General features: G+C 42.6%; 2 protein-coding genes across 2 annotated transcripts; one reads left to right on the top strand and one right to left on the bottom strand.

The window, feature by feature from the left end:
* Positions 1–85: 85 nt before the first annotated feature.
* On the top strand, positions 86–10,284 carry TAF5 (TATA-box binding protein associated factor 5). Its single transcript, XM_015633229.1, has 11 exons — positions 86–590; positions 1,606–1,846; positions 2,529–2,844; positions 3,510–3,673; positions 4,137–4,272; positions 4,779–4,899; positions 5,544–5,673; positions 6,686–6,850; positions 7,700–7,877; positions 8,021–8,198; positions 8,481–10,284. The coding sequence occupies exons 1-11, from the start codon at positions 86–88 to the stop codon at positions 8,696–8,698; spliced, it is 2,352 nt and encodes a 783-aa protein (XP_015488715.1). The 3' UTR covers positions 8,699–10,284.
* Positions 10,285–11,444: 1,160 nt separating this feature from the next.
* Positions 11,445–13,693, bottom strand: ATP5MD (ATP synthase membrane subunit DAPIT). Its single transcript, XM_015633231.3, has 4 exons — positions 13,589–13,693; positions 12,578–12,675; positions 12,392–12,487; positions 11,445–11,550 (listed from the first exon to the last, which is right to left on the bottom strand). Exons 2-3 carry the CDS (start codon positions 12,662–12,664, stop codon positions 12,395–12,397), a joined length of 180 nt encoding a protein of 59 aa, XP_015488717.1. The 5' UTR covers positions 12,665–12,675; positions 13,589–13,693; the 3' UTR covers positions 11,445–11,550; positions 12,392–12,394.
* Between the last annotated feature and the right edge of the window lie 52 nt (positions 13,694–13,745).

Genomic DNA, 13,745 nt, shown 5'->3' on the forward strand with positions numbered 1-13,745 from the left:
GTGCCCTTCCTTTGCCCTCACTGTCGCAAGGGCGGCCGCGCCTAGCGGCGGCCGTGCGCCGCCGGCGAATGGAAGGCGGCGCAAGATGGCGGCGCTGCATGAGGAGCCGGCAGAAGTGGCGGCGGTGCAGCCGGACCCCGAGGCGGGGACGCCGCCGCCGCCGCCCGCGGTGCCTCCCGCCGCCGCTCCCGCCGCCGCCCCGGCCGCCGCGGCGGAAGGAGAGGCTGCGGGAGCCAGTGGGGATGCTGCACCCCCGAAGCCCGCGGCGCCGGGCCCGGCCGCCTCCCCGGCGGCGTTGGACCGGCAGACGCTTGTGGCCGTACTGCAGTTCCTGCGGCGCAGCAACCTCCGCGAGTCCGAGGAGATCCTACGTCGCGAAGCCCGCTTGCTCGGCGACGACCTGGGTGCTGTCGCCCTCAGCCCCGCCAGCGCCGGGCTCCTGGGGGGCTCCGGCAGCGATGCGGACTCCGGCGAGGCGCTGCTCGGCCGGGGCACCAGCGCTGCCGCCGTCGCCATAGGGGGAAACGTCGCCACTGTCGCTACTTCCAGCCCCGGCGTGGCTGCAGTTGCCGCCGTGCCGCCGGGGAAAGGTGAGGCCCGCGGGGACTGAGGGGTCGGTCCCTCCTCTCGGCAGGATCCCCGGGAAGTGGGGAGCCCATGTGCTGCTGGCAGCCTCGGGGGCTCTCCATTATGCTGGGACACAAGGGTCGATGTCAGCTTCTCGGTGCTGCCGAGAGTCTACCCCGGCCTTCCGGGAGGTCCCTGGACGTCTCATTTCCCCGTATAATCCATGGAGAAATCCGTATCTCCTGGAGCAAGGGACCAAGGACAGGGTGTGTCGCATTTGCAGGGAGCACTGTGAAGCGAGAAGTGCTCCCGCTTATATTCGTGTCCCATCACAACTGATAGAGTAGCAGGAACAGGAGGCTTCCATTGTAGTTAGTGGGGATTGTCCCGGGTCTGGCTGCAGGGATGAAAACAAAGATCTGAGGTACAGTCTGAGTTTTGGTGAAGGAGCCATGGAACTAGTTACATTTCAGGAACTGCTAGTCTGAGTTCCAGTGAGTGTACAGCTTGTTCCTGACATCATCAGATATCATTGTTTTTATATAAAAAAACAATGGAAGTATGTTACAACTGCTGTGTAGAACAGAACTGTCAGAGTGTTAAGTGTCCTTACTCTGTGATGGTTGTGTGGTGGTCTTGGTGAATTGTTCTCTTAATCTACTTAACTTGCTTGTTTACTGGGACCAAAATAATTTTAGTGGAATGTCTTACATTCTGTTCCTTGTTTAAGAGTTTCTAGCCCTAGCAATAAAATAATTAATTCTGGTGAGGTTAGTGGCTTCTTCCATCACACTTTAAATCCTGTCTGAATTAGGCACTAAGTGCCTACCTCACAGGCATCTGTTGGCAGGGAAAGTCCAAAAAACTGCTGGAGAGAATTGGCTGCTGGACCAATGTGCTCTCACCTGTATTGTTTAGACTTGGTGCTGAACATGCACAGGATGTGTTTTGCTCACCTGACCAGGGAGTTGTAGCCACTGTTTGCTGGCTCTTCCAGACTGTCTGAGCAGCTGTTGTTGTTGGCTGGTGCTTTTGCAGTCGGAGGCGCGGTGGTTGTGGAGGATCAGCCAGACGTGAGCGCGGTGCTGTCAGCCTACAACCAGCAAGGAGACCCGACGCTGTATGAGGAGTACTACAGCGGATTGAAACACTTCATCGAGTGCTCCCTGGACTGTCATCGGGCAGAATTGTCTCAGCTCTTTTATCCTCTCTTTGTGCACATGTATTTGGAATTGGTCTACAATCAACATGAGAGTGAGGCAAAGTCTTTTTTTGAAAGGTAATTAATTTTTATTTGCATATTTATGTTATTTTGTGCTTGCTACTTTGGCTACATCTGTGAACTATAGTAGCATAGATTTCTATGCGTATACATGGGTATGTATTATTTTTCTTTTCTGAAGTTGAATAGGTTTGAAATCTGAAGTAATAGTGCCATGGGTTGTAGCACCTGTTCTTAAACTGTTTTCCAATCTCCTGTTAGAAAGATGTGCAAACTACTGAACTGTTCATTGGCAGAGTTTGAACCATGTTAATGGTGTGCTGATGGGCTCCTTGCTGCAAAAGGATCAATGAAGAGATTCTGCATCTTTAGGGAAAGATTGTGGGGTCAGTTTTCAGCAATGGAAGATTGCATTGAGATGCCAAAATAATGAATGCTATAAGTGTTTGCTGATATCATAGCATGTACATTGAAATTCTTCAAATGAGCTTAAATAAATTAATTTCTGGGTAGTCTATAAATTTCTATACTCTTTACTATGTTTCACTTCTTTATCACTTGAGAGGAAAATAGAATTTAATTCATGGATTCAGACCAATTGTGAAATACTTCAATCCAAAAGGATAACTTTGTTTCCCTTCAAATGGTTCTGTAAATAGTTAAAATATCCCTTGCCACAACTATTTTATAGCAAGTTGAGTGACTGAACCTTTTATCATATCTTAAATTGCTTCAATAGATTTCATGGGGATCAGGAGTGCTATTACCAGGATGACCTGCGTGTATTGTCGAGCTTAACCAAAAAGGAACACATGAAAGGTAACGAGACCATGCTGGATTTCCGAACAAGCAAGTTTGTGCTGCGCATTTCCCGTGACTCTTACCAACTCCTGAAGAGGCATCTTCAGGAAAAGCAGAACAATCAGATCTGGAACATTGTTCAGGAGCATCTTTACATTGACATCTTTGATGGAATGCCTCGCAGTAAACAACAGATAGATGCTATGGTTGGAAGCTTGGCTGGTGAGGCAAAACGAGAGGCTAATAAAGCAAAGGTAGGAGACAAAAATTGTTCCACTTTTTACAATTCTCCCTGCTTTTTCAGGGAGATACCTTAGTACAGATTGACAATCATAACTTGAGATCTTAAAAGACAGCATGAACAGAACAGAGGAAGAGAACTGTACAAACAGATTTTGACAGGAGTAGAGAGATCAAGATGTGTTGTTGTCATATGGACAAAACTGCTGAACCCTTTTGAGAGACAACCTTGTGTTCAGCCCACTGAACTAAATTTAAACTAACTCATTAATTACTTTGGAGTTTTAAAATGGACACCTGACTGTTTGGCTTCCTGTTTTGTACAACAGATAGTAATTTTGACTTGCTATCAGTTGTTATTGGAAGAGCTATGTGTGTAGTACCACAGTAATACACAAATAAATGAGGTAGGGTGGGGATTCTGCTTTAAAAAAGTGGTAAGAGATGAAGGGAGAACTTATAATTGTCCAGATCAGTTGAACAGGTAAACCAGAACATGTACTACATTCTGTGTGGGCTAAGCAGTAATAAATGCTGTAATATTAAACAGAGCAGCTTTAAAAGGGGCAGCTCTATTGCTTGGACTACTACATTGAAAAGCTACCATTAAAAAATGTAGTTTTCAGTTAGAACAGCAGTTACTGTTTTGTCTTGTGTGGGTTTTTTTATTGGCTTGTAGGTTTTCTTTGGCTTGTTGAAAGAACCAGAGTTTGATGTGCCTTTGGATGATGAAGATGAAGAAGGAGAAAATGAGGAAGGAAAGCCAAAGAAGAAAAAACCTAAGAAAGATAATGTAGGGTCAAAAAGTAAAAAACAGGATCCTAACGCTCCTCCCCAAAACAGGTACCAAGGAAATTATGTGTAGAGAAGTCTTTAAAATCCAGTATTGTCAAGCCAAATCTACATCTCTGTTCACATGGTATTTTTGTTATTTTGACTATTTTGGCTGTACACAGCTTTAGCTGTAAGACTTCCAAGGGAATTCATGGAACTCTTAGCATATAACCCTCTGTCATTGCCCATCAAGTAAATCCAGATTGCCCTTGATGAAATTTTACTTGGTTACCCACTAATCTTTTCAGGTCATACTCAGTTGTTTATCTTGTTCCAGTACCTGTCTGAAACTCTGAAAGCTACTGGCTCTCTTTTTCATCAGTTAGTCTTCTACATAGTCTTTTGTTTTTTTCTAACTCTTGTTTCTTATTTGAATACTGTGGTATGGGCTTGCATGGGAAAGTTTTGCTTGCTTTGTTTGGATTAACAGGAAGGTATTTTTACTTTGTAAAAATATGTGCTTCTTGTGTAGAATTCCTCTGCCAGAACTGAAAGACTCTGACAAGCTGGATAAAGTAATGAATATGAAGGAAGCTGCAAGACGAGTGCGTCTTGGACCAGAGTGCCTGCCCTCCATCTGTTTCTACACATTCCTTAATGCTTATCAGGTTGGTAAAAGATACATTTGGAATTTGGGTAATAGGGGAAAGGGCATCAAAATTATGAGCAGTCTTGTTGCTAAAGACAAAAGACGTAAGAGTGTTGGCAAGGGTAATTGGAGTATTTGGATTAAGCATTGCCTAGTTTATGTTCCAACATACTCAAAATTCTCTTCAAATACTCCTTAAAGTATAAAATTTCCTTGCTCCTTGGTTTTGCTTGGATTTTGATATAATTCCGTCTTTCACTTTTCCTGTCCTAAGTGTTTCCTACAGGACACAGTAGATGTTTTGCCCTGGAGTACTGGAAAGCAATACTCTTTGTCACTACTGACTTACATAAAGCTTTATTGTTAATGGGGCAAGAATTTGTGTGTGTTTATGTTTATCCTATAGTAATTCTCTCAATTTTTGTAGATAAGTCAAATTACCTTTTTAATGGTTCTTAGGATTTTGTAATATTTGCAATATATCATGAGAGATGCAAACAATATAACTGGATATTTTGTATGTAGGGTCTAACTGCAGTGGATATTACAGATGACTCCAGCATGATTGTAGGAGGCTTTGCTGACTCCACTGTCAGAGTGTGGTCTGTGACTCCAAAAAAGCTACGTAGTGTGAAAACAGCTGCAGGTAATTAAGAAATTAACAGTTAATAAGAGCATAAATAACTTGTGACATTTGTGTTCTGCCTGAGCAGCGAAGATCTCCGGCAGGAGAGTTGGCTGCAGGGGTTAGATGCTTCCCTTTGAAGAAACAGTATGTGCACATACATGATAATATATGGGATATGTGATAAAATATGTGCACAAACAATATAGGCTTACATCTTACATACTACCATTAGAAACAGTTTTAAAGGAATGAGAAATCTGGTCATGTACACCTGCTATGAGGTGGTCAGTGCACAGAACTTGGAACTAGCCATATCTAGTGTGGAACTAGCCATCTTGCTTCTTTAACTGGATGGTAACTACAGGGTGTAATAGAAATAGGGGTTAAGTGATCTAGGAGAGAGACTAGAGGTAACATGGGGGAAAGGATAGGAGGGAACTCTGAGAAGGCTGGAGAAGAATGTCCTAAGCTAAACACCTACATGAATTCATGGAAACCAGCCTGCTTTAATTCTGATTTTTGTATAACAATGTATTGTGGTTGAAGCTGGATTCTCTGCAAACGTATCTTAATCTTGATATTTAACTGAGATGATGTAATGATGACACTTATCTTTGACCTTCTGACAGTTATTCTGATACATGAACTTTGAAATCTTGCAGACCTCAGTCTCATTGACAAAGAATCAGATGATGTCTTGGAGAGGATCATGGATGAGAAAACAGCAAGTGAGTTGAAGATTTTGTATGGTCACAGTGGACCTGTCTATGGCACCAGCTTCAGTCCTGATAGGTAAAAGTTTACAAGCTAACTAGTTTGCTTGTCTTCAGTTTTAATTGCATGCAGCTGAGTGAGAACATATTCTTAATGCAGCTTTTTCCAAGTTAAAGCAATTCTTGCTCATGCAGCTTGTAAGATACTGTGTAAATGCTCATGAAGTTCAGGGTGTTGAGCTCTGTCAGCTATTACTGAAATCTGCTATAGCTGAGAATACCAGCACCATTTTGGAGATTTAGGACTTAGATGGCAAAACTACAGTTTTACAAACTCTAGTTTAATCTGGGCTTTAACTATAGAGAGGAAAATTTCTGCAATATTAATATAAATTAGAGTGTTGCAAGTCTCAGTAGCACATCATTGGACTTCAAGTTTCTTATATTCTATTGAGACTTTATTTTCAGAATGTATGGAACTGTATCTTTAAAGTAAGAGATTTTAAACCTTTGCTTAATGATGGGAGTCTGGACAGTGGAAAAAGAGGTTTAAATGTCTCAGGTTTTGCTTTAGCTTGTGTTTAGTCAGGAAACAGCCACTACAGAAACACAGCTGAGCAGTAAACTTTGTGTGGAACAAATATAGTCTATAATTATTAATTGAGAATGAGAATACGATATGAATTCTCTTTCAGGGAATTGTGAAATTTTGTTCAGAGTTGTAATAGAAGATCCTTTAAAAAATAATATAGCAGTTTACTAATAATTTTTTCATGTAACTGGAATTTCTGAGTAAATACTTCCTCTGTGGTGCTTTTTTTTTCCCCTCATTCCCCTCAGTATTAAATGCCATTAGAGTCGATCATCAATGTCAAATCATGTCTTTTTTTTGCATAAGGGCCTAGGAGTGGGTTCTGCTTGAATTGGTTATTGTTTCTTACTGCACTGAAATGCTGTTTTATGGGTGACATGCCAAACTGGTGCTGCTGAGGAGACACTTTTATCATGGACATCTCACAGTGTTTATGCAATATTTATACAGCCCCTGTGTGAGTTTGATATGTTGTATGCTATACTTTCTCCTGTGACAGGAATTATCTATTGTCTTGTTCTGAGGATGGCACCGTGAGATTGTGGAGTCTCCAAACATTCACATGTTTGGTGGGATATAAAGGACACAACTATCCTGTTTGGGATACACAGTTCTCTCCTTATGGCTATTACTTTGTTTCTGGGGGACATGACAGAGTGGCTCGGTAAGAAACTGCATGTGTTTTTTTACTTGTCTGGGTCAGTTTATGGCAGATCAACCCTGAAAGTCATTAGCTGATACACTCTTGCCTACTCTATTACTCAAAATAAATTTTATGTCAGTTAAAATACTGAACAAATGCTTTAATGCAGTTTTCTATTTTTTTCAACACACATTACATTATCTGATGACTAAAGAGATCATGTCCTCCTAAGTGACCCTCTGATTAGAAGTATTCTCCTCTAATTGTTGAACAACTTGACAGAATATTTTTTATTTCTCCATTCTGAAAAGTATATTTTTCCAAAAAACATTCTGCTAATTCAATAAACTGATCCATAAGAAATCACTCCACAATTACTTTTTTTTCTTATTGTGCAACTGATCATGAAATCATGGAACAGTTTGGGTTGGAAGGGACCTTTAAAGGCCATTTAGTCCAACAGCCCTGCAATGAGCAGGGACATCTTAAACCATATCAGGCTGCTCAGTGCCCCATCCAACCTGACCTTGAATGTATCCAGGGATGGGGCATCTCCCACCTCTCTGGACAACTTGGGTGTTTCACTACCCTCATTGTAGAAAATGTCTACCTTATATCTAGACTAAATCTACCTTCCTTTAGTTTAAAATCATTATCCCTTGTCCTGTTGCAGTAGGTCCTGATAAAAAGTCTGTCCCCATCTTTCTTCTAATCCCCTTGTAAGTACTGAAAGGCCACAACAAGGTCTCCCCAGAGCCAACTCTTCTCCAGGCTAAACTGTTATCCTTTCCTCACTGGAGAGCTGCTCCAACAGATACAGAGACTGAACTTCTTTAGGGATCTTTTATTAATAAAGCTTTTTTTTTTCAGTCTGTGGGCAACAGATCACTACCAGCCATTACGGATCTTTGCTGGCCATCTTGCAGATGTGACATGTACCCGATTTCATCCAAACTCCAACTATATTGCTACAGGCTCAGCAGACAGGACTATAAGGCTCTGGGATGTTTTGAATGGGAATTGTGTAAGAATATTCACTGGACATAAGGTAAAGGCAGTTCACTGACAGTGTGAAAGTGATTTTATTTATTGAAAGAGATCCTTTACAGTTCTGTTCTGAGCACAGCTTGACTGACTGAATGTGAGGAGACTTAATTAACTTGTTTTACTGCCTTTCCATGTCTGCTTTAGGGACCAATTCATTCATTGGCATTTTCTCCTAATGGACGATTCCTGGCTACTGGAGCAACAGATGGAAGAGTTCTGCTGTGGGATATTGGACATGGCTTGATGGTTGGCGAATTGAAAGGGCACACTGACACTATCTACGCCCTCAGATTCAGTAGGGATGGGGAGATTTTAGCATCAGGTAAAATTCACCAGGAACAGTGAAGTGTCCATTGTATTCCATAATTCTGGAAAAGAATGATACAATTAGTTCCTTAAATCGAGAAAGACAAAGTAGAATCACTTGCTTAGCAAAAGCAGCAAGGACTGGTAACTTATGTGTGCATTCAGTATGCTGTGAGGCTTGCAATAGTTTTCCGCTCTCTGAGCTTTAATTTCTGTTAACTTGCTCCCCAGAACCATTTTTCATATACTATTTTATTAATAAAATACTTTAAAATGTGGGGTTTTTTTTTCTTTTTAGGTTCAATGGATAACACAGTTCGTCTGTGGGATGCTGTGAAGGCTTTTGAAGACTTAGAAACCGATGACTTCACTACAGCCACTGGACACATAAATTTGCCTGAAAACTCACAGGACTTGTTACTGGGCACATACATGACCAAATCAACCCCGGTTGTTCATCTCCATTTCACACGCAGGAACCTGCTGCTGGCTGCGGGAGCCTACAGCTCACAGTAGATCAGGAAGCTGAAACTGACTGTGCCAAGTCATTGCAGTAGTCACCTCAGGACGTGAGACGAGGGAATGTGTTGAACAGAAGGACTCCACGACTCCATTGCAAGGAGTATGAAACTGTAATTAATACAAGCAGCGTTTCTCAGTTCTGCTGTTTCATATTTATCTGCAATTTGAAAATGCTGGAGATTGACAAGATGTTGTGGCTGTAAAAGAAGGAACTGTTCGTGGTGCTTTTGGTAACATAGATACATATGAAATGAGCATCTCTTTCCAGAGGTGGTACTGAGCTCTGCTGAAACTTGTGAAAAGTTAACAGCCTTTACATGTGTTCTCAGATTTTTTTAAAGCACTTAATTTATGGTTAACAAATGTTTCATCAGTCTCAAACACAAGCAAAACTGTCCATTTTCAGGAAAGAAGAATGTAGTTTTGATTCACTACAGCCTGGGCTGGGCAGCAGGCGTGGTGAGATCACAGCAACAACCAGGGCATTGATGGAGTGGGCCGGACAGCCCGATGCTTGTGGGGAACTGCCGCGAAGCTCCGTGCATGCTTTTTATGCAGCCAGATACTAAGTCCTGAAAAGATTTCAAACTATGTGCTCTTTTGAGGTGTCAGAAACACAGATCTTGTTACTGTTTTCAAAGGTAGCCAGTGCTGTCAGTGTGATAAGCAACCAGAAGTGCAATGTGAACTTTATTTACTTTCATACTTTAATGTATGAGAAAATAAAAAAGGGGAATTGAGGCACAACTGAAACAGTCACTATTAAAAATGTGGACTTAAACTCTTTACTTTGTATTAGATGTAAAAGAAGATTAACAACCTGTATCCTTTCTGCATAAGGCTTAACATAAAAAACCCAGTAAAACTAGCCAAGAAATTGAAACATTATAGCACCACAAAAGGCTAAGCGCATCATCAGCTGGTTTCTGAAAGGCCAGCTTGTCTGCTGAGTGACAATTCCTGTTTACAAGAAGATTGTACCCAGTGAGTCCTCCTGGACTACCAATAAGGCTGTGTTTTATTTTAAAGGAGAGTAAAACATGCAGAACACTGGGAAGAATGTCAGTGTCTTTGAATTGAAAACAGCACACCAAAGGCCAGGTCCAGTGTGGCTTGGGTTTCGGTTGGTTTTCCTTCTTACAAGATTTGTGCAGAGAAATCTGTTTTATGTTCCTCATTACTTCACAGTAAGGACTTGCACACTTGAACAAACTACTGGCTCTCTAGTGAAAATAAAAACAAGACTTGTCATTTCTAAGGTCAAGTAAATGGAGAACTACCTCCTCTTTCATCTCTTGTCTTTCTCTAACTCTTAGAGTAAAGCTATACTACAGGCATTATACATAAAAAAAAAGTGGAAAATTCACTAGGACACCTAGTCATTTTCTTCAAAGAAAAAAAGCTGAACCTTTTTTTTATTTTCCTGTGTAATGATACCTCAACAAAATTTCCTAGCTCTCAATATGACCAGTTAGATCTAAGTACAATTTTTGATAGCTTAAAGAAAACACTGCCACATTCTGCCTTTGTGTTTTGTACAGTTTTATACTTTTGATATTATAATAAATACTAAAACCACAGTTTGTGTCTATATGTTGTTACAAGATATTTCCGTAATGGCTGCAGTGGAAGCAAGAACAGTTTGTAACTGTGACAACTCTGCTAAGAGAAACAAAGTGATCAGAAATGTTTAAGTTAAGGAGTAGCCATTCCCTGTCAATCTTGTTCTAAAGGAAGGGGACAGGTTCTAGCTCCTGAGATTATTACACTCCTAGAGCTGCCATTCTTCGGTGGTGGAATTAAATACAGCTGAAGCCATCAATGCAAACACTCAGGAGGGAAAGATGACCAGATTTGTTCAGCAGACCCAGCATGTACAAAAAATGGCTTTAAAAAAAAACGAAGTAGAGAGAACATCAAGACCCCATAATTAATTTTTCCATTTTTTTCCAGCAATCATTCCTACCTCCTGCTGCTCTCAGTTTGGGAAGGGTATTTGCCAGCTTTGGAATGGTTCAACCCCTGCTGCTAGCAGAAGCATAGTATCATCTCCCACATCTGCACTACTGTGACATCTAAGGAAGGTACCGAGTTTTAATTAACCTATAGAAAGACACTGTGGAGAATATGAGACAGATTTTAGTGTTGGCAGGGAGGAGGCTGCACACACCTAACTGTGGTAGAGCACCTCCTTTCACAAGAGACAGGAAAAGTAAGCACTGGACTATTTGGTCAGTGTTTATGAGTGTGCAGAGTTACAGGTGCTTAACATCAGCACGGCTAAGTCATTTTCCTTTTCCCCTCCACAAGAGGAGCCAGTAACAGAAAACGTTTAAACACAGTAACTGGGTTGGCCTATTTTCTGAGGTTTTCTATCAAAGCTAAAAAGGTTCTGGGCAAAATACAGACAACTGAAGATGTCATGTTTTCCATGTAAGCTACTAGCTTGGAATGCAAAAAGTGGGAGCAAGCAGGTGGCTGCAAACCATGCAAGCTGTGACACAGACATGTGGATCATGCTTGGATCAGCTCCAGACCCTGTGCAGTGTTATGGCTGTGCAGCTGAGGTCCTTCCTAGGTCACTGCCTGGTGCTCAGAACACCTCAGGATGTGTTACAACAGCAGCAGAGTTAAGATAGTAATGACACAATCAGATGCTCCATCTCTGCTACAAGCAACTATTTTTGACAAAGGAGGAAAAATAAGAAGTACCACACTTCAGCTTTTTTGGACCATTTCATACTTCCAATAAAACATGTAATTATTTATATTTTATTAGCCACAACAGGTCATCAGCTTGCATTAATTACATTGACACAGACTGGAGGTTCAGACATGCCAGGAACCTGCCAAGAGAAGAAAGGTCAAACATAGCAACTCTTGCACGATATTAACTGAGCATCCCCCTGCCCCAAGCCCAAACTATTTTAGCTACGAGCAGCCAGATTTCAGGACAGCCAGGAAGAACTGACTGATGTCCCCTTAATACAAAACAACAGTGCTAAAGCTTTTTGGTTTATATGCCTTTCTTCAGGCTATGAGGATAGCCAATAGGTTTTGCCAAAATGCCATTTTGGTGAAAACTCTTTATTTGAAAGTGACTCCAAAATTTTGTAACACTTGGTTGTTGCTATACAAGTCCTGTCACTTCTGCATGGGCCTTGAATAATCATGTGCAACACAGATTTCCATCATATGGTGCTCCTTTACTCTGTTCAAATGAAGGTTTTAACAGATTGCATTAATCTCTACTTGGAATTCTAATACAGCCAAGAAGTAAGTCCTTAAGCACTACTTCATTATTTCAGTAACCTACAAAGCAAGTTATCCCTATATTACAGCAAAAGGGCAGACCAGAAGCACCTAATGTTTGTAGGCAAAGCTTAATGTATCTTGCTGCAACATCCTTCTGTTCCTCCCTCCCTGCATTCCATCCCCAGTCCCATTTACCACGTCAGAAGAACAATATTGTATCCCATACTTTCTGCACTCCCTTTAATAAGCCACTTCATTCAGAATGCCCCCAAATAGTTGATGCTATAGATTATTTGAGGTTTAAAATGGTAAAGAGGAAGTCCACGTGCCTGTGTTTCTGTCTCTCATTACACTGTATTGTTGGCAACTAGTCCTTTGTCACCGCTTTCTGAGCTGAAACATTTTGGTCCTGGAGGAACATCAGCCACTTACCTTTTACTTATCTGTCACAGCAGGAGTTTGCTTCTTGGGCCTAAACTTGAAATACAAGACAAGGAGTGCAACACCTGTGTACGTTGCTATTACATACTGGAAAACAGAAAAGTTAAATTCAGTTTCCATCTAAGCCCCAGAAGACACCATTATACAAGACTACAAAACAATGTACATAATACATACATTTCTCCTGCCTATGATGGTATAGGAATTGAAGTACTTCTGAAATCCAGTGAACTGGTGTTGAGATCCCGAGTCATGGCCAGCCATGGCTGCTTGTCCTAAAAAACAGTACAGGACAGTTAATTAATTTAAAGTCACTTGGATAGGATCAATAGGAAAATTAAATAATCTCTACACTGAGCTTCATAATTCCATTTTCTACTCCTCAATCTGCTTTCAGGACATTTGACAAGTAGTGCATATACATAAGGAGTAGGCACATCTAGAGCATTTTCTCTCGAAGAACAAAACAGGTGATGGGAGCAGATAAGCAAATAAAGGGTTCACTGCATAATAAAAGCAGAGTGGTTTTTTAATGTTTAGAGATATATTTTTCTGAAGAGGATGCTATGTTTAGGACAAACATTTGTTGTCTTCTGCCTCCCTCCTAAGGCATCCCACACCCGACACAATTCCTCAGCCCGGCAGGTGCTGCAGCCCCCCGTGCCCCTGTAGCAGACACACGAAACTGCACAGCAGGTGCTGCGGTCATACAGCTCCTATGTGTCATCAATGGCTTATCGAACCCAATCCAGCAGCGTTACTCTGGCGTATAACCAGGCAAGCATTAGCTCGGCTGACTGCAATTGTTAAAAAACTTAATGAAACAGCCCGTCTAAACGTGTGTCACACGCTGTTGGCAAAGACTTAAGAAGCCAAGGTCATCTTTTCCCATGCCTGACCGATGCAAAATCCTGGGTAAGAGCCGAGGCGCCCTTCCGGGGATGGGAAAGCGCCCCGTGACAATACGAGTCCTGTTTTCCGGAGGAGCTCTGTGCCCTTGCCCGGCTACACCCGCGACCCCGCGCTCGCGTCGGGCCGGGGAAGGGACGCGGAAGCATTCGGAGGGAGCGAGGCCGCGGCTGAATGTCGCGGGTGCCCATGCGCTGAGGAGAGCCGCCCTCCCACCCAGCAGGAACAGGACCCATCTCCGGCCCGGGACCCGGCCCTGCCCAGGCCGCCCCGCCGTACCTCGGCCGCCCCGTCTCCGCCGCGCTCTGCCCTTCGCCTCTGCCCTCCCACAAGATGGCGGCCGCGGGCGCCGCGCGCAGTCCCTGCCCGCGCCGATTGGCTGCGGCCCCCGGGGCGCGGCCTCGCCCCGCCCTCTTCCCGCCGGGAGGAGGAGGAG

This window comes from Parus major, chromosome 6, assembly GCF_001522545.3.
Source record: "Parus major isolate Abel chromosome 6, Parus_major1.1, whole genome shotgun sequence".
Classification (NCBI taxonomy): Eukaryota; Metazoa; Chordata; class Aves; order Passeriformes; family Paridae; genus Parus; species Parus major.